The sequence below is a fragment of the Hemiscyllium ocellatum genome, chromosome 22 (assembly GCF_020745735.1).
Source record: "Hemiscyllium ocellatum isolate sHemOce1 chromosome 22, sHemOce1.pat.X.cur, whole genome shotgun sequence".
NCBI classification, from domain to species: domain Eukaryota; kingdom Metazoa; phylum Chordata; class Chondrichthyes; order Orectolobiformes; family Hemiscylliidae; genus Hemiscyllium; species Hemiscyllium ocellatum.
The window spans coordinates 18218356-18240093 of NC_083422.1; the positions used below are offsets into that span (position 1 = coordinate 18218356).

At 40.1% G+C, this 21738-nt stretch overlaps 2 protein-coding genes across 4 annotated transcripts in view; one reads left to right on the plus strand and one right to left on the minus strand.

The window, feature by feature from the left end:
• Nucleotides 1–9163, plus strand: part of noc3l (NOC3-like DNA replication regulator) — a 61521-nt gene extending 52358 nt beyond the window's left edge. The window contains exons 17-21 of the mRNA XM_060842375.1: nt 2567–2748; nt 7208–7336; nt 7820–7917; nt 8181–8265; nt 8725–9163. Coding sequence (XP_060698358.1) covers nt 2567–2748; nt 7208–7336; nt 7820–7917; nt 8181–8265; nt 8725–8853 — 623 coding nt within the window. The 3' untranslated portion in view covers nt 8854–9163. The remainder of the gene's footprint in view (nt 1–2566; nt 2749–7207; nt 7337–7819; nt 7918–8180; nt 8266–8724) is intronic.
• A 4535-nt stretch (nt 9164–13698) lies between these two features.
• Nucleotides 13699–21738, minus strand: part of plce1 (phospholipase C, epsilon 1) — a 324372-nt gene continuing 316332 nt past the window's right edge. For all 3 annotated transcript variants that reach the window (XM_060841909.1, XM_060841907.1, XM_060841910.1), the window contains one exon: nt 13699–14201. The gene's annotated coding sequence lies outside the window, so the exon portion shown is untranslated. The remainder of the gene's footprint in view (nt 14202–21738) is intronic.

Below are 21738 nucleotides of genomic sequence, written 5' to 3' on the forward strand. Positions count from 1 at the left end.
TTCCTGAATCATCCTCGCAATATTATCCTCTACTTCTCTAGGACTATTAGGAGGCCTGTAGAAAACACCTAACAGGGTGACCTCACCTTTCCTATTTCTAACCTCAGCCCAAACTACCTCAGATGGCAAGTCCTCTTCCATCGTCCATTCCACTGCTGTAATACTATCTTTGACAAGTAATGCCACACCTCCCCCTTTTTTACCCCCATGTCTGATCCTACTAAAACATTTAAACCCTGGAACCTGCAACAGCCATTCTTGTCCCTGTTCTACCCACGTCTCTGTAATGGCCACAACATCAAAGTCCCAGGTACCAACCCACGCTGCAAGTTCACCTACCTTATTTCTTATACTTCTGGCATTGAAGTATACACACTTCAATCCACCCTTCTGTTTACAGGCACCCTCCTTCGAGATCGCTGCATTATTCATAACCTCCCTACACTCAAGGTCCTGTACCCTAAAGCTACAGTCCAGGTTCCCATGCCCCGGCGGAGTTAGTTTAAACCCTCCCAAAGAGCACTAGCAAACCTCCCCCCAAGGATACTGGTGCCCCTCAGGTTCAGGTGTAGACCATCCTTTTTATAGAGGTCCCACCTTCCCCAGAAAGAACCCCAGTTGTCCAGAAACCGGAATCCCTCCCTCCTGCACCATCCCTGTAGCCACGCATTTAATGCCCAAGCCATAGCCAGATCCCCTTTGGAATGCCACATCATTTTTTGACACTGAACCATAGGGAAGATGCTGTTTCAGGGAAGGGATCTTGTGGCACATTGCTCGGGTCATTATCTCAGGACTAGAAAGTCTGGGCTCAATCCCACTTGTTCTGGACTTGTCATAAATCCAAAAGGTTGATTGAAATAGCTACTGCACAGATTCACCTGAATGATAAAAGCAATTAAAGAATTATATAGACATATAATAAACATGGTTTGTATACTCTTGAGTTTAGATAGTTGAAGGATAATTGAGATATTTAAAATGATTAAAGGAGTTAGCAGGATCAATACAGAATTTCTTGTTTTCGGAAAATCTAAGTATGATTGGATCATTTAACAGAGAAATTGTAAGCATTTTGACGTTAACAGGAACGTCAGTGGAAGTCTCTCCCAATGACTACAGATACTGGCCAAATGAAATTTTGAAAGACCGAAATTGATACTTTTACCTACCAAAAGTTTATCTGAAGATATGGCTAAAAGTAGAGAAATGCAATTGTTTCCATGTTAACCGTGATCTAATTGAGTGGTGAAACAGGCTTCTGAAGTGCCTAATCCTATTTCTGTGCATTTGTGGACAATGAAAGTTGAGTGAATATTTTTATTGGACTTGTTATTTGAGAATTTTGTTCCTTTCTTTACAGTTGGTTGAAGGTTCATTTCATGGTTTGACACCAGTTGGAGTTCACTAATTCATGGAGCTGTTTCTTTGATTCCAATTTTCGGTCTAACCTTTTCAAACTAAAATACCAATTTATCAATTTAAGCTGTGTGCTATGAGCTATTTATAAGATACACAACCTTTTGAGAATGTCTGTGTTCATTTCTTGATGGGTCCTTCAACCAGAACAGCAGAGAAGAGACTTTAAAACAATCTAGCAAGAACATAGAACGGTATAACACAGGAACAAATTCTTTGGCCCTGCCATGTCTGTGCTGACCATGATGCTTTTCTAAACTATTCCTATCTGCCTGCCCATGGGTCCATATTTCTCTATTCCTTGCCTTTTCATGTGTCTGTCTAAATGCTTCTTAAACTTTGATTTGACTACCCTGCCTGAAGCTCATTCCAGGTGCCTATTACCCTCTGTGTAAAAAAAACTCCCACCTCACCTTAAACCTTTGTATCCTAGAATTTGATATTTTCACACTGGGAGAAAGATTCTCGACTGTCCAGCCTATCCAAGCCTCTCATAAATGTATATACTTTGATCAGGTTGCCCTCAGCCTCCAGTGCTCTAGTGAAACAGTCTAAGTTTGTCCAACCTATCTTTAGAGCTAATACATTTGAATCCAGGCAACATCCTGGTAAACCGGCCTTTCCAAAGCATCCACAGCCTTCCTAGTGTCGTGGCAAGATCCGTGCGCAGTAATCCATACGTGGCCTTAGCAAAGTCATATGGTGTCAACAGGGCTTGCCAACCTTTGTATTTAGTGCCTGAACTGATGAAGACAAGCATACTGTATGCCTTCTTTACCACTTTTGGGGAGCTATGGACTTGGACCCCAAGATCCCTCTGCATATCAAGGCAGCTAAAGGTCTGACCGTTTATAGTACACAATATTCTTGCATTTGACCTCTCGAAATGCATCACCTCACACTTGTCCAGATTAAACTCCAATTTACCAGTTGCTCTATATCCTGCTGCATACTTTGATATCTTTCTCATTATCCAGAATAAAAAGGTAACTTTGTAATTCCCAGCTTTTATTACATGACTAGTTATTAACATCTCTGCAGACAAGTGTGCATAAAAATCTTGGCAACAGCAATTCAAGTAGTTGGTTTTACTCTACCACGTGATTACCTTGAAAGCTGTTTGAACACTATTAACTGTGTTTTTCAGGGGATACAAATGAAGATGTTTTGATTTTGCTGCAATGTATAGATGTGATGCTGACAAAACGAAGAAAACAAGTTTCTTTGCAACGTGCTAATGCTTATTTGAAACGTCTGACTACTCTTGCACTTAATGTTCTCCCCAATTCCACCATCGGTATCCTGGCAACAAATAGAGTATTAATGAACGTAAGTGCTCTCTCACTAGGAGATATTGACTATTTGTAGTTATAACTAAGCTACAGTATGACCTTCTATCCATCTTTTGGCCAATGTTTGCTTAACGCATCCAGACTTTGTCACTACCAGATGACTATGCCATTGTGTCTAACTCACCTGAGAGGATTAGATTTTAGATTAGACTTACAGTGTGGAAACAGGCCCTTCGGCCCAACAAGTCCACACCGACCCGCCGAAGTGAAACCCACCCATACCCCTACATTACCCCTTACCTAACACTACAGGCAATTTAGCATGGCCAATTCACCTGACCCGCACATCTTTGGACTGTGGGAGGAAACCGGAGCACCCGGAGGAAACCCACGCAGACACGGGGAGAACGTGCAAACTCCACACAGTCAGTCGCCTGAGTCGGGAATTGAACCCGGGTCTTCAGGCGCTGTGAGGCAGCAGTGCTAACCACTGTGCCACCGTGCCGCCCAAAGGAAGTAAGCTTCAGCCCAATTTAAAATTTTAATTTCACATGTCCTGTCACAAATTGAATCTTGCTTGCCACTGTCCCTGATTTTCACTGCCATCTGGTCCCCCAAATCTTTTTTATTTAAAATTCCTGTCCCAGTGTTTAATTAATTTTTTGGCCTAACTCCCTTCCTATCTCCATAACCCCCATAGAGTCTCTTGTCAGCGCTTCATCCACTACACTAATCCTTTGGGACTTTATGCACCACCTCCCCCATCTTACATCCACTACAGCAACCTAGTATTCAACGGCTTGTCTCCACTTTTTAGAAATCTTTACTTAATACCTTCCGCTCTTCGTATGCCCTCTCCCTAACACCTACTTTGTCAATGATGCTTTTTGTCATCACTCATATTTCCCTCTTCATCTCAGCATTTGATTTACTCATTTACTCTTTTTGTGTCAATGAAGTGCCTTGGGTTTTTTTTGTAAAAGTTGAAAGCAATGTATAAATAAATATAATTGGTACAGTATTAGGATATCAATTCTTGAACACAGCAGTATGCATTCCTTGACTCATTAATTTAGCACCATTAACAATTACATGAATTTAATTTTGTTTTTCTGTCTTGCATTATTAAGTAAAAGATTTTGTTGTTATTCTTTTTATAAAGGTAGCGTTACCATAAGGTTATGATGTGTCCTTGATGAGTTACATGCAACCATTGTCTGTAATGGATTAATGAAATGCCATGGTTTATCTTTAAAACCTGCACTTTGCTATTATTAAGGTCCTCTCAAAGTAAATATCCAATTATTCAAAGTAGTAGTAGTTAAAAGAATTAAATTGTGTCACAGTGAAAATCGTGATTGCTGTTGAGGAGTCGGATTACATATAATCATTGTAGAGAATGTAGTGCTGGAAAAGCACAGCAGGTCAGGCAGCATCCGAGCAGGAGAATCAATGTTTCGGGCAATAGCCCTTCGTCAGGAATGAGGCTTGTGATCCGAGGGGGTGGAGAAATAAATGCGAGGGATGAGGCTTGTGGGGGGGGGGCGGGGGGGAGATGGTGGTGGGAAGGTAGCTCAGAGCGCAATAGGTAGATGAAGGTGGGGGTAATGGTGATAGGGCAGAGGAGGGTGGAGCAGATAGGTAGAAATGAAGATGGACAAGTGGGACAGGTCATGGGGATGGTGCTGAGTTGGAAGGCTGAAACTCGGATAAGGTAAGGGGAGGAGAAATGAGGAAACTGGTGACATGGAGTTGGAAGGTCCCAAGGCGGAAGATGAGTCATTCTTCCTTCAGGCGTCGGTGGTTAGGGTGTGGCAATGGAGGAGGTCCGGGACCTGCATGTCCTTGGCGGAGTGGGAGGGGGAGATGAAGTATTTGACCATGGGGTAGTGGGGTTGCAAGAGTCCTAGAGATGTTCTCTGAAGCACTCTGAAAGTAGGCATCCCGTCTCCCCAATGTAGAGGAGACTGAATCGGGAGCAAACAGATACAGTAAATGACATGGGTGGAACTGCAGATAAAACTGATGGATATGGAAGCCTCCCTTGGGCTTGGACGGAGGTGTCGGTGCAGTGTTTGCAATTCCTATGGTGGTAGGGGAAGGTGTCGGGAGGGGAGCGTGGATGACGATCAGTCTCCAGCAAAGGCCTCACCTTCATCCCCCTACGCTCCCAGATCAAGTAATTGAACACGCATTGTGACATCAAACTCTTCTTCCTCTGCCTCCGGCCTTATTTTTTCCACCAGGACTCCCACTCATCTTCCAAGAACCCCTTCTCCCGCCTCCAACACACCCCATCCACCTGGACATGCCATGTTGGTCTGTTACCTGCCCTCGATCTCTTCATTTCCAACTTCTGCCATGACACTGACCATCTCAACCTGTCCACCACCACCATCCTTACCCACTCCAACCCCTCACTGTCACAGCGCACATCCCTCTGCTCCAGCCCCAACCTCACCATCACTAGTGAACAAGGTGTGTGCAGTGATAGTTTGACGCACTGACCTCTATACCACTGAAGCCAGGCGCCAACTTGACACTACCTCCTCCTACTGCCCCCTTGATCATGACCTCATCTCCCCATCATCTTCCAGACCATACACAACCTCATCACTTCAGGGGACTTCCCACCCACAGCTTCCAACCTCATAGTCCCCGGGATCCCCGCACCACTCAGTTCTACTTCCTATCGAAGATTCACAAACCTGACTGCCCCAGCCGACCCATTGTCTCAGCTTGCTCCTGTCCCACCAAACTCATCTCCACATACCTTGATACTGTCCTATCCACCTGGTCCAGGGACCTCCCACATATGTTCAGGAGACCATCAACGCCCTCCACCTCCTCCAAGACTTTAATTTCTTCAGCCCCCAATGGCTTATCTTCACTATGGAAATCCGGTCCCGAAACACCTCTGTCCACCATGACTAAGGCCTCCAAGCCCTCCTTTTCCTCCTCTACAAGCATCCCCACTATTACCCCTCCACTGACATTCTCATTCATTTGGCTGAAGTGGTCCTCGCCCTCAATAATTTCTCCTTTGAATCCTCCCACTTCCTCCAGACGAAAGGGATAGCCATGAGCACCTGCATGGGCCCCAGCTATGCCTATATCTTTGTTGGTTATGTGGAACAATCTCTCTTCCGCAGTTACATGAGTACCATTCCTCACCTTTTTCTCCGCTACATTGATGACAATATCGGTGCCACCTTGTGCTCCCATGAGGAGGTTGAACAGTTCAACTTCAGCAATACGTTCTACCTCGACCTTAAGTTCACCTGGACCATCTCCCTCTTATTCCTGAACCCCACCACCAGAGATTTATTTCCCTCCCCTCCCCTATCCGCTTCCATAAAGACCATTCTGTCCGCGACTTTCTTCACGGGTTCACACCTTCCACCAACCCACCCTCCCCTCCTGGCACCTTCCCCTGCCACTGCGAGAACTGCAAAACCTGCACCCACACCTCGGTCCAAGGCCCCAGTGGAGTCTTCCACATCCATCAGAGTTTTACGTGCAGTTCCACCCATTCATTTACTGTATCCATTGCTCCCGATGCGGTTTCCTCTACATTGGGGAGACAGGACACCTACTTGCAGAACACTTCGGCTAGCATCTCCGGGACACCCGCAGCAACAAATCTCACCGCCCTGTGGCCGAACACTTCATCGCCCCACCCTCATCACTCATTACCTGGAAGACGAACGCCTCATCTTCCGTCTTGGGACCCTCCAACCACACTGCATCAATGTGGATTTCACTAGTTTCCTCATTTCCCCTCTCTTTCCCTGGCCGCCCCCAGATCCAATCTTCCAACTCGGCACTGCTGTCATGACTTGTCCTATCTGTCCATCCTCCTTCGCACCTATCCACTCCACCCTCCTCTCCGACCTATAACCATTACCCCCCCATCTCCACTCTCCTGGCTCACAAGCCTCATTCCTGATGAAGGGCTCTTGCCCAAAACGTTGATTCTCCTGCTCCTTGGACACTGCCTGACCTGCTGTACTTTTCCAGGAGAAAGTGAGGTCTGCAAATGCTGGAGATCAGAGCTGAAAATGGGTTGCTGGAAAAGCGCAGCAGGTCAGGCAGCATCCAAGGAACAGGAAATACGACGTTTCGGGCATAAGCCCTTCTTCAGGAATGAGGAAAGTATGTCCAGCAGGCTAAGATAAAAGGTAGGGAGGAGGGGCAATGGAGATGTGATAGGTGGAAGGAGGTCAAGTTGAGGGTGATAGGCTGGAGTGGAGTGGGAGCGGAGAGGTCAGGAAGAAGATTGCAGGTTAGGAAGGTGGTACTTTTCCAGCACCACACTCTCCACTCTCCTCTCCAGCATCTGCACTCCTCACTTTCTTCTATTATCATTGTTGTCAGTTTTACATTTGACATTTATGTAACTGTAACTACCTCTAGCAGGAAGGCTTCTTCCTTAAAAGAAAATTAAAGTTAAATTGAATCACATACCATGTGTATTTTTGAAACTTTTCCTCCAGTCATTTCCGAAGACAGATATTTTGCTCGACAATGAATCCCATGGTAGTGGACTTTATCTACCTGAGCTTAATGAACCTGAATACTGTAATGCACAGAATACTGCATTGTGGGAGTTACATTACCTCCAGGTAAACTTGTTTTTCGTTGTATAACATTGCCCATTTAATCCTATTGGTACTACACAAATAAATACTAAAATGTTTCCAATGAAACTTGTGTTTATTTCAAGTAGAAATCTATAGAAGTCTTATAGACAAAATTGATAATGTCCTTTTCAATTTTGTTTATCAAGGAGACTATTTCCTTTGGAATTCATTAATTCTAAATTTCTAGTACAGTATTCTTAGTAGTGTTATTCATATGTAAATGTTAAACCATTCATGTTGTTCAATTCCACTATAGTTTTTATATTATTTTGCATGAGAAGACCTCAGGTGTTCATCAATAGCATAGTTGATTTAATTGTGCTGATGCCTATTGTATTTAGGGTGAGTATTTCAATAAATGTGCTGGCAAATTGTTTGTAGACAATCTTAGTCCCAGTGCGTTCCAAGTCACTAGAATCCATGATGACCACAGAATTTCCAGTTTTTTATTTTTTTAAATTGCAGAGACATTTTCATCCTGTGGTACGGAGTTTTGCAGCACATCTTAGTGTTGGTGCTCCATCAGAGGGCTCTGGAGCGCTGAGAATGGAACTAAGCAGAAAGTAAGGAATTTTACTGTTCTGTATTAAAATAGTTGCACTGCTACAAATTGTGGTTTGTAATGAACAGGCAGTTTCTCCAATGCTTTTTGCTGCTGCACAAATTATTGAAGATACAAAGTCACATCCACTGGCTGCAAAACACCCTTATGATTAGAAAGGCAGTAAATAAGTTACATGTTTATTTGAGCTTTACTCCTAATATTATGGAATACTATATTCTTAAATTTGATCAGAGACGAAATTAACTTCTCTACTCCACCCAGGCATGCAACAGAGCTTTTTGAGGAGTTCAGCATGAAAGAGATGACCTTCAATCCACCAATCACATCTTCTGGATCAAAAAGAAAGGTAGAACAAACTACAAATGCTCATTTATTTTCCTTCATCTACTTTGTAGCTACATGTTCATGTAACAGTATTTAACTAGATTAACCACACCTATTAAAATGAGACATTTTGCATTGTCTCTCCTGCCTGTGAAACTCTTCCCTCGTGGCCAGATCTTTATTAAGCTTTGGCAAATGTGCTCTCTGCCTTGAGACCATTTCTGTCAAATCTACCTATTATTGCTGCTCTATTTTTTTTAAATCAACCAGCTCAGAGCTAATATAATGTGCCTTTGATACATGTGTGACTTTAACTTTGACCGGGAGTCTCACGTTCGTTAGGGACACTACCACCATGCCACAAGAGGGTCCCAAAGCAAAGTCATTTTACTATTAACATGGAGTATTTATTAAAGTTTGAGAGTACGTTCTTATAAAAATTGGTTATCACTTACACTTGTGATTGATGCTATAATTTCAGAAGTCGACAACACAGAGTGCATTCCTTGATTCAGAGCTTCAAAAGCACATTAATCAGCTCCTTGAGAAATCATTCATCACAGCTGATCTCAAATTTGCTGAAAGTTTCCAAACAGAATCACAAGCATGATTGAAGAGTGTTGGGTGTTCTCAAACAAAAAGTTATTACAAGTTGCAATATTTAAACAAATATTAGATTACCTGTGTTAATTCATGGTATCCACTGTGATTGTGTGTAAATATAAATGATTCACCCATAATCTTGCTATTTCCTATAATTGTGAGCAAGAATAATGGTTCTAACATTGTCTTGTAGCAGTCACAGCACAATCCTGTATAAAAAAATCAGGTATTATTTTTCTTGGGCTAATTTAACAACTACGGATTTTATAAAAGACATGTTGTCCACTTTAATGGGGGAAACCTTGCAGTCTGTAAACTGTGGATTTGTTACTTTTGAATAATAAATAATTAACAAAACCTTTTATGAAGTGCTTTGACATCCTTGTTCATCCTTTTCCTTGAATACAAAGGGATCACAGTATGGGGAGGGAAAAGAGAAATTTTAGAATTTAGTCATTGGCTTGGCTGCCACAGGTTCACTACCCTTTGAGTGAAACTGTTTTCTGCCTCATCCCAGTCTCAAGTGATCTATTAATGTAGTGAGACTGTCCCCTGGTTCTAAACCCCCCAACATTGAAATTATAAGATCAATCAGATTCCTCCTGTGTATGCCTCTCATCATTTTGAATCTCCCCTCCAGCCTCCTCTGATATGTTGCCTGAGATGGAAGACTAATCTCCTTTCCACCCTCTCCAGTGCAATTAATTATGTCCTTCTGATAGTGTGGTAAACAGAACTATATACAGTATTCCATCTGTGGCCTAACCAAAGTTGCAAAAGGACTTCCCAGTTCCTATATTCAACGTCCTAGCTAATGAAGGCAAACATCCCATTTGCCACCTTCATCACCCTGTTTACCTGCGCTTATATCTATAGGCATCTGTGGATTTCTACACAAAGGTCCCTTTTTTCCTCAATACTCCCTAGGGATCTACCATTATTTGTGTATATCCCTCCCTTATTACACATCCAAAAATGCATCAACTCGCACAAGGATTACATTCCATCTGCCGCTGATGAATAACAGATTGTAGCCTGAGACCATCCTGAACAATACCACTATTCTTTGTGGCATCTGCAGACTTACTAATTATACCTTCGATTTTTGCATGCAAGTTGTTAATGCAACTAACAAACAGCAGGGGTTCCTGCACTACTTCCTGTGACACACTGCTGGTCGCGGGTTTCCAATCACAAAAACAACTCTCCACCATTTCTCTTTGTCTCCTATTTGACAGCCAGTTTGCCTTAGATTGCATGGGCTTTTACCTCTTAGACCAGCCTCCCACATGGACCTTGTCAAAGGTCTTACCACATTACATATATTGATGAGGGTAGTGCAGTTAGTCACCTTTTCAAAAAAATGTCAAATTAGTCAGATAGGATCTTCTTCCAAAAAATCTGTGTTGACTATCCCTACTCAATCCTTGCTTTTCCAAGTGTTATTGGCACCTATATATTTTCATTAATGTGGGATAAGGTTGTGTTTTGCAAGCCTACTCCTTGCACCCCACACCTTTTGTAGAGCTTCAGATTTCATACAACCACCCCTTGCAATTTCTGAGCTTCAAGCCAGCCTCTCCATGTTTTGTAGCCTTAGGAATCATTGACCACAGTCTGGATGTGGGAACTTCTGAAGGGTAAGTTGGAAAACTCTTCCCTTTGTTCTATCATATCCTCACATCCCAACCTGTCTGTATCCAACACACCCATTCAGTCTATTACATAATATACGTAGAACCAATACACCATGCAATATAACAATGGCAAGTAGTGATTATGAACCAACACTTGAAATGATAGTTTTGTCTATAATGTAGCCTCCGTTTTACCAGCATGGCTCACAATGAGAAAATTGGACTCATCCTGTCTTGAATCATTTCGTTTTACAAAAATCATTTTTTGAACTTTTTTTCTCGTGAGAGAACATTATTCCACCATTCTTCAGTGCTAAAGATTGCATAAAATGCTATTAAATAGCCAGTCACATCTAGCATCATCATTCTTTGGCTCACCATTAACTGATCTATGAGCAGTGGAAGAGTCCTTTTTCCTTTTGGTTTGCCTCTGATATATCTCCTCTATTAGGTTTGGACACAATAAGAAGTACAATTAGTAATTTGGTATATTTTCAATCATTCAGAAGCCAACATTGCACAGTAGCAGCTCACATTTATGTCAGAAAACGTAACACATTTTGTGGTTGAAATGCTGGTGGCAATATTATTGGCAATCTTATGAGAAAAGATAAAAACAAACTAGAAATGTTTGTGAAAAATCATTTTTGGTATCATGTTGATACATTTCAGATTTCTATTGATCAAATAAAACAAATTTTCTTACAGACTTGATATTTATTCTGATCAACTCAACATTAATAGTCTAATTCTCCAAGTCAGTTACAGATATAAATACACCAAACATTTAATTCATAACATATTCATGTACAATCTGAAAACAATTTGTATAAAAAAGGACATTTGGCACAATTTTGCAACCTTTTAAAAACATAACATTGCACTGTTAAAATTCTCAGAGTACCAACACCTTCAGAAATCACAACATCTCCTTTACCTGTCAATAAAACTAAATACAGTAAAATTAATAGATGAATTGTGGGTTTCACACACGCACAATTGCTGACAACAGTAATTTACTTTAGTATTTACCCAAAAGTTAAATCTGATAAATAAATGCAAGGGAAATGCATTATACAGTTCAACTGTCGTATTTACAAAATTTAAGACCATAAATACCAGCCTTTAAGTAAATGCCCAGTGAGTGTACTGTGACATCACCCAGAATGAGCCTGTAATCATTTTATGACATAAACCTTGCTTGTGCAGTCTCCACTAGATGTATGTTCACAAGTACAAGTGGCAAGAGTGAACCATTGAAACTTGTTTCAACTGGCCCTCACTGACCTTCTGAAAAGGTTTGTTTAAAACAACAATAGACTTGAGGAAAAAAAAGCAAAACTTGTGTAAAAGAACACTGATGTCAGGGCAAACTAACAGAGGCACAAAACCTCTATTTGTACTGAGCAGAGATTAGTTAGGAATATAAAAAACAAATGTTCTAGCCAGAGAATGTGTTGGTCAATGAACAAAGTGTATTTCCACTGTTCAATATCAATACAGAACATGCATTCAACAACACTGTTCATTATTCAAGAAGTATTAATCTATTAATAAAACATTTATATGATTGTGATAGCTGTTACGCACTGTAATTTCAGCACAAAAAAAGGAAATAAATAACTACTGACATTTGTGAGGATATGCAATATTAAAATTAAAGGAACTACAGCAACCCATGCTTTTGTTTGTCAAATGTCACCTGGTGCCCTCACTTTGCACAACGATTTAATAATAAAGGACATGAACTTCCAGGAAACCAATGTTCCTGTCTGGTAGCAGTTAAGAGAATGTTCTAGATTGGCAAGTTATATCACCTCTGCTACTAAAATGGTGCAAATAGCTTTCATGTGGTGACGATGACATCATTTGACAACTATGTGGGTATGTTTAAAAGTTTCAACTAAAACTCAATCGGAACAATATTTAGTTTGTAGATGAGAATGACCCACCTAATTTTTATCTGAATTTTCTAGCAGAGTTCCTGAGGTAACATCAATCAGAAATATTAATTCTACATTTAGTAAAGCAGGAATATCAGCTCTTCCCTTGTTTTCATTTTTTTTGTAAGCAAGAAAATGCAGGGAGTAAACTATACACTTAAGCTTTTTTTTATATAATCTGTAATACGTGGATGAAAATGTGGAAAATGTTAAGTGCCTTAAAGAAATAAGTTCTAACAAAACAATTTTGTAACAGCCAATGGCTGTTCCTAGAAGTTACTCCAAACTTAATTCACTTAATACAGGCGCCGTTTAGTGTGTGTTATACATTACTGTCATATTTTTGAATGATAAAGTTTCACTTTTGTTGTTCAAATTGCAGAGTTGATAAGTCATAGCTCAGTCAGACACATGAGAAAATAAACTCTGCAGTGGAAGTTTCAGGAGCCTTAAAGCCTTTCTACCAGTGTTTGTTGCTGGTATTACTGCAGTTTGGGTAGGCCACATGTTTTGTATAATACCAAAGTGAGTCCTATGGTCAATGGTTTGATGTGTCACTGCTATAACTCTATTTGAACTGTCGCTAAATGTCAGTGTTTCAAAATCATAACATATTGAGTAAAGCATTTAAACATTACAGCTACTTAGCCACTATATTATGTAACTTAGGCACTCAGAAGCTGCCAAAAACATTTACATATTTTGCACAATTCAATGGTGTGTTTTTTTAAAATAATTTTGACTACCAACACAATGTATCAAAAAAATTGAAATGTTCATCAGCAATTAAGGAAAAATGCTCAAATGCTTAATGGAAATTACTTTCCTGTTTGACTTATTTTTCCACAAGAAATTCAAATACACACATATACACACAGTTATAAGATGTTCGTGAAAGTGGGCAATTGTAAATAAAAAAAATTAAAAGTTGTGTTTTGTAGTATCAAAATAAGCTTACCACTTGGAACTTAAACATGAGAATATAGTAACTTTAACTGCAAAGTGTTAAATCTCTGCTTAAATAAATAATTCTGTCTAATAATTATAATATTTCAGTACAAATGTAGGACAGTATTTTATATATCTCAAAATTTACATGATTTTCTACTATAGTAAAATTACATCATTTTCTTAAGAACACTTTTTTCATAGGTTTAATGCATGGAGTCAGCACATTCTATCAGAAATTATTCTCTTGCAAATTTAAATATCTTGTAAACATCAAAAAGAAGTAACTTTGTGTGACAATTCAGCTTAATATTACTACTGAAGTTGGCATCTAGCAAGATTCTATATCATAAAGTAAATAGGTACATTTAAACATACAAATCCTTCAAATAATTAAGGAAATAAGTGATTGGGAAAGTGCACAATGTTTTGCAATTTATAACTTGTAAAGTTCTTAAGTTTATACCTGCATATCTCTATACCCAGTACTTTTGAAGACAATTCCTTTTCTGTTTGAACAGTGGTGGTTGCTTGCAGATGTGTCTTCTTCCTTGTTAAAACTATGTATATATCGAAACAAGCTTGATTGGAACTTGTTGTTGACTCAATATCTTCTCTCACCTGTATTAAATGATGCATTTCATTCCAATGACTAGACTTTGTGGTTTGTGCAATTTCCAGTTTTTCAGAAGAGTGAAAATATCAGGAGACAAAGAAAGGGGTGATGTTACATCCTTTCTGGTTTTCTCCAGCATTAGCTAAAAGTTCCTCTGCTTCATTTCGACACAGTACTAGTGAAGAACTAAGGAGGTCAATTTTACAACAACCTGTAGGAAAGAGATTCTTTTTTAAGTTTTGACTGTAAAAATTAATTGAAAAAAACAGAAATTTTTTAATTGGATTAACTGTCATATGTAAAAATATCATGATATATCAGTAACTTTTATCTTTGATTTGTGCTTCTTGTTACATTTGTTAAATTTAAGAAACCTAGATTTTATGTAGGGCACTTGTCTCTTACTTCAGATTTCTCTTGTGGTAAAGGTCCTAATTTACATTCTGGATCATTGATAGGAAGGACAGATTGGTTACTAATTCAGAACTCCTGAGCTAGGTAAGTAGATGCTTCCCATTTCCTAGGGTATAAAGAGCTAGAGCTGACATTTCTTGTTTAGGTTTCTCAAAAAATTTATAGTAGCCATTTTTTTTTGCTGCTACTCAAGAAATTCAAAAGCAACAGCCCCAGAATGAGAGAAGGAATAAACAATTCCATTGGCATTCTACAGAAGGAAGGAAGAACAATACACTGAAAGTATGCTAGTCAGTGCCCTGTCCCACTGTAATTTATACTTTTCTATTTGCCAGGAATATGCTAGTCAATAAATACAGTGTTAGTGAATTGCTGCAATTGAAAATAAATAGGCCACAGATATTTTAACTATGCCCTTAACAAAGGAAATGGTAGTAATTGCAGATTTAGAAGGTGCTGTTTTGAATTCTACCATCTACAAAATGCACTGTAGAAATTCACCAAGATTCTGTAGATAACAGCTTCAAAACCCACAGTTACTACAAGGACAATGGCTGCAGATACATAGGAGGACCACCAGCTACAAGTTTCTCTCCAAGCCACACACCACCTTGGCTTAGAAATATATCGCCGTTCCTTCACTGTCATTGAGGCAAAATCCTGAAACTTCCTCCCCAACAGGCCTTACCTACACCAAGTGATGTCCAAGAAAGCAGCTCACTACCACCCTGTCAGGGTCAACGAGGGTTAGGCAGTAAATGCTGGCCCAGCCAAGTGATGCCCATATCCTGTGAATGTTATTTTTAAATAAGTAGAATACATCATTCTTCTCCAGCATCTCTCTCCTGCTATCTCTAAACTGCTCGAGACTACTCCCACCTGGTACTGTTCTTCTTTATCTAATCGTAGTAGAAAGGTCAATTGGAATCACCTTTTCTGCTTGCACATTATGATGTCTGATGTCCCACAGTCATTGGCCCCTTCCCTATTTCTCATCCATATGCTGCCCTGCAATGATATAATCTAAACACATAGTATAGTTTAGATAAATGTTGATGCATTCCCAGCCCTACATCACTACCACAAAAACCCATCTCCCTTCACTACCGAACACATCTCTCTCAGCAACAAGCTGAGGATAAACCAGTCTGTTCACAACCTGGCCACAAACCTGCTGCTGGAAACTCAACGTGGGGGTTAAGTATTGAAAGGATCACACAGGGATAGCATAGAAACAGCCTAAGCTGCAGTCTGTGTCAGTATAAACTTACCAGTGATTTCACTGTGAACTTGCTATGCCAGTGGAGAATGTTACCTGACTGTGAACAGCAGCATTTTGGATATTCAGCAGAAGTTCCAATCTGTGCTGTCAGCACGAAAAGTTGTTTGGCAAGAGCATGAAATCAAAAAAATGCCTCCTCTCTGCTTCCATGCCAAATTCAAGTATATTAGCCTGGCACACCTTGCACAATTGAAACCAAGTACCAGCTGGCTACACAGCCTGAGGAAGCATCGAGTTGTATGATGAGGAGGGACACTACCATATTAAATGCTAATTACTGTTCCCCCACTCAAGAACCGTCCAATGCCACAGCCACCACCCTACCACCACCTCCCACCGCTATCTATTGCCAGGTGCCTCAATCACACAGTGAGGTGGCTTTGAAAGACGGAATTTCCCCAATTCCCCTTCGCTGAGGGCACACAAACAAACTCAACGAGGGTTTGCATTTTGTTTGCTTTTCTAGCGCGGAGCATACTAACTACCCAACAAGACAGCAGCATGAGGCCCTGATGTGGGTATTGCCTACTTCAGGGGCTCAATTGGCATCCAGGCAGGAAGGCCATCCATGATTTGGATGGGACATTTTCAGCATCCTCAAACCACACTCTGTAACCTGATTAAATACACCCTATCTCCAAGTTTGTCTCAGGATAAATTCTGCTCAATGTGTGTTTGGTTTATTAGTTATCCCACTCACCATGTTTTAAGAAATACATATTAATATTGTTTATAAAATGTCATCTTGGGTATGTTTACAACAATTAAATAATTGCCTGTGCATATCTTTTAGAAAAATAACTATGCTAATAGTATATAAAGTGGCATTTCAGTGCCAAGTCACTGCACTTTTGTTCATAGCTAGAAGACCATTTGTAAAATAAAGATTATAATCATAGGATCATACAATCATAGAGGTCCTACAGTGCAGAAAGAGGCCATTCAGTCCATCAAGTCTGCACCAACCCTCCAGAGAATATCTCACCCAAATCCAACCCATCCTATTCCTATAGCCCTGCATTTCCCATGGCTAAACACACCGAGCTTGCACTTCCCAGGACACTGTGGGCAGTTTAGCATGGCAAATCCACCTAACCTGGACTGTGGGAGGAAACCAGTGCTCCCAGAGGAAACCTACACAGACATGAGGAGATGTGCAAACTCCACACAGTCGCCCGACGGTGGAATTGAATCCGGGTCCCCAGCACTGCAAGGCATTTCATCTGACACAAAGTAATAACGGATTCACTAAAGTGCAAATTACATTCATGTCTGGGTTGAGTAGGAAGTGTATTTTCTGCATGCACCATTGTAGATTAAACCAGCAGAGTCTGCATCTGCATTATGACAAAACATTTATCTAGTGAGTTAAACTTCACATCAGTTACCTTCATCAGCATGAGAAACAGTAGGCCACAGGAAAAAAGATACAAGATAAAGTGAGATCAAAGTGGTGAGTTTTGGAAGTTTCTTGATGAAGGAACTGGAGTTGTAGAGAGAGGTGGGTGCAGATAATGGGATCCAGGTCTACTGAAAACATAGGGGATAGAAATACCGCATCAAAAGCTCAGTGATGTCAACGTTACAAGATGTCGTGTTCAATCTGAGATGATGTTGGCCGAGCAGGATCTGAAGTATTTGATGTGGATTAAGAATGTTTAACTGCAGCTCATTCAAAATTGAACGTCATTTTTAAGAGTCCGCCAACACAGAGCCAGTTAAGGTGTTAAAAGAGATGGTAGAGAGGTTAGAGATGGGTATTATCAATGTCAACTGCACAACATTTGAGGTGGCATCAGAGAGGGGCATTGGGTAGTTAAGGAAGGAGGAGGAGGACCTGGATGCATTCTAATAGAACTCCCAGTGTGGGATGATGTATTCTAGCCACAAGTCATTTGGGATAGCTAAAACTGTTCCTGAACTACTAGAGGAGTGCAAAACCTAATGGATGTGATAGAAAAGCAAGATAGGGGAGAGATGGGTATTCATCAAAGACTTCAATATTCCCTTTTCTCTCTGCAGAATGTCTTATTGAGGGTTCACAGAATATACTGTGTTAGAATGAAATGGAGTACTGACCCAATGTCTAGAACAAAGCTGAGCTACAAGTCTGTTTTTATTCCGTTATAGTCCCAAGTGAAGAAAGTTTAATTAATTAAATACACTTTTGAGTTTCTGCACTGGGATCTGACATATTTTTTATAAATGATTCAACCTCAAACATATTGTCCAAACAAAGCAAATCCAGCAATATCTATCCTGGAAATATCTTGCTGTATTGGGCTACAAATACGCGTAACGAACCCATTCCAGGCAGCATTGTCTTCAAAAATGCATTAGTAATATGTCAAATAAGCAAAGTGCACTGTAAAAATTTTATCAAAAAAATTGTTTGATAAACCTTGGCATTATTTCCATATTTGAGATTTATCTGAGCAAAATAGATTGTCAAAATATATTTTCATAAAGATTCTGTCACTTTTACACATTTTCTATTACCGGTAGACAATAAATCTTCTTTGAATTATCTTGACTCGATCTGTTGAGCCCTAAGAGTATAGTTTCTTAAAGAAACCAATAACAATTGTCATCCAAAGAAGGACTTCAATCAGGGAAGAAATAATTTTTCATTTTATATTTCACTCTTAAACTGACAATACTGAGTAACAGCTGAGATTTTAATTAGATCAAGAATAGTATCGTAAAACTAAAGGATAATGAATTAATGGCCAACACAACCAATTTAATGAAAAAAACTGCATTTGACATTTGGAGGGTTAATATGTTATGAGTTAATAACAGAGCAAATAGGAATCAAGTAAGTCAGTGAGTTAGTGAAAGGAAAGGTTCCCCTGGCTCCCATTTTCACACAACCCGATAGCCCATGTTCAGCTCTTCCTCACATGGCTGTACTGATGAAAGCTAATCTGTTCCTTCCATATCACTGGAACCATGTTTAAAACCAGACTAAGAACCAGAAGATGCATCCTGCATAGATGTGTTTCTGTCCCTTTATGCAAAATGATCTGACAGAGGCATGCAAGTCATATGTGATCCTGAGCTGAAGGTGAAGGACTGACGTAGTGCCTGAGTTGGTCCGAGAGCAAACATGATGATGTGGTGAGGCTAGCAGTTTGCTGATGCTGACTTATGTGGACAAAGCAGAATGGCGGCCATGGAGCATGCAGACATGTTGTGGTGAGCATTTTCATTCATGGGTTAATATTTCCTCAGCTATTTTTGGTTTATTGTCAAATGCAATTGCATAAAATCCATGTTGTTAATTTAAATGTGTGTTCCATGTTTGAAAATTTTAAATTTTTCATCAGGTTTTATACACGCTGTGAGTAATTTATGTTTTGGGTATGTTACCCAATATCTGATAAAAGAATAACACAGCCAGGGATATGGCAATAATACCTCTTTATAGTTTGAAGATACAAGTGCATAGTTCACACTTTTCAAAAGTGGATCACTTGGTGAAGTGAGACCGAACCCATTTTACAAATCTACTTTATTTTCAGTACTTCAATGTACTGAGAAGTGATAATTAGATTCATTTGGTTCAGTTGGTACAAGTTCTCTTTGAACTGGAAAACAAAGCAAACACACCATATTTTCCCTGTATGAGTTGACATCTTAATTAAAATGATTCATAACTATCCACCTACATTCTATTTTTCTACACTTGGCCAAAGTTTCCTATGATATTTTCCATTTTAAAAAGTGCATTTCATGGATTATTTGTTACCCTGTCTTTGCTTTTAATCACCCTGCATCTGTGGCCTTAATGGTTAGAGACTTTTTAATGCAATGGATAGAGGTATCAAGTTTATCAAGACAGCAAATGGATCACATAATATTGACATTTAGTGCACCTAGCATTTTGAGCAATTATTCTTCCTTAGCCCTGTGACGAAATGGCAACTTCCCACCCTCTGAGCTAGAAATGTCAGGTTCAAATCCCACCTCAATACCTTGATGACCATGGAAAGTATCCGTCATAACATGATCAAGCAGCTTGATTACCAAATTGAAAATCCTTCCAAAATGTCTCTGGCAGGCAGTAAGGGTAGGAGAGTTTACTGGTCAGCCTAAACCATGTGATAGCTGCAGCATAATAGCCTCCCCACTTGCCTCAGTTCTTTGCAATTTGCCCACTGGCACAACAGGTCCAAGGCAGATGCCGTCTCCCTGGCCCTGCACTCATTTCAGGAACATCTCAATAACATAGATACCTACATCAGGCTACTACTTATTGACTACAGCTCCGTCTTCAAGACCCTAATTCCAAACAAGTTCATCTTGAAACTCTGAGACCGAAGTCTCGGCTCCCCGCTCTCTAACTGTACCCTCAATTTCCTGACCTATAGTCCACAATCAGTAAGAATAGGCAACAACACCTCCTCCATGATAATCCTCAACACTAGTGCCCCACACGGCTGTGTACTCAGTCCCTTACTATACTCCTTATAAACTCATGGATGTGTGGCCAAATTCCACACCAACTCCATTTACAAGTTTGCTGCTGACATGACTGTTGTAGGTCGAATCACAAACAACGATGAGACAGAGTACAGGAAACAGATTGTTGTCTTTATGCAATGCTGCTAAGTACTCAATTTCTTCATCAATGTCAACAAAACAAAGGAGTGGTCATTGACTTCAAGAAGTGGAGTGGAGGGCACACCCTTGTCTGCATCAATGGTGCTAAGGTGGAGATGGTCGAGAGAGTCAGGTTCCTGGGAGTGATGATCACCAACAATCTGTCCTGGTACATCCATGTCGACGCGATGGTCAAGAAAACAGAACTACACCTCTGCTTCCTCAGGAGGCTAAGGAAATTTGGCATGTCCACAAAGAGTTTTAGCAATCTTTATAGATGCCACATAGAATGCTTCCTACTTGGATGCATTATAGATTGGTACGCCAACTGCTTTTCTCAAGACCACAAGAAACTATAGAGTCATAAACACAGTCTATTCCGTCACACAAATCAGCCTTCCATCCACTGACCTCATCTATACCTACCGTTGCCTCAGGAAAGCAACTAACATAATCAAAGACCCCTCCCACTCCAGTTATACTCTCTTCCACACTCTTCCATCGCGCAGAAGATATAAAGGTTTGAATACATGTATGAACAGATTCAAGAACAGCTTCTTCCCCACTTATCAGACTTTTAACTGGACCTCTTCAAAGTTAATTCTGATCTCTCTGCATCTTCTCTGGGCTGTAACACTGGATCCTGCACTCTGTTCTGCCATCCTGATGCACTTTGCCTGTATTGTACACATGAACCATGTGCTCAAAGGCACAGAGAAAATTGTGTTGTATCCAAATGCTCTGCAAAATATTCAATGGTAACTGCGCTGTTATGTAAATATAACTTTAACGACAAATACAGTCTGTATTCCTATAAATGGCAAACAGCTACACATGACAAACTTGAGATGAAGTTGTAGGTCATTGAAGAAAAGGATGAGTAGAAACTTAGATACTTGAGTAATAGTAAACTGAGAGTAAAGATCAGTGGATATTTTTCAGGCTGTAAGTCACTAAAAACTAACTTGCAACGGCAACAAGCGATGAGGAAGGCAAATGGTACATTGGCCTATATTGCTGGGGCATCTTGCTGCAATTTGTATAGAGTCTTGGTGAGACCACACCTGATGTATTCTGCGCAGTTTTGCTAAGCAAGGATACATATGCCATAGAAGGAAGTCAATGTTGGTTCACCAGTCTAATTTCTTGCATGGCAGAATTGTCAAATGAGGAAAGATTGAAGAGACTAGGTCTCTATTGTCTGGAGTTTGGAAGCAGTCATTCAATCATACAGATCTTGAGTACTGCTGAAAAAAGACACATTTTTCTAAACTTTTCATTGCACATTCACCAGAATCATTAAATTACCTTGATGAGTGCAGGATGAACAGCTTTGACAAATGGGTCTTCAGCAATGCTGGAGTTCAGAAGAATGAGACCTCATATCATTCAAGCAGACAACATTCTTACACAGTTCAACAAGGTAGGTGCAGGGAGTATGGCTGAG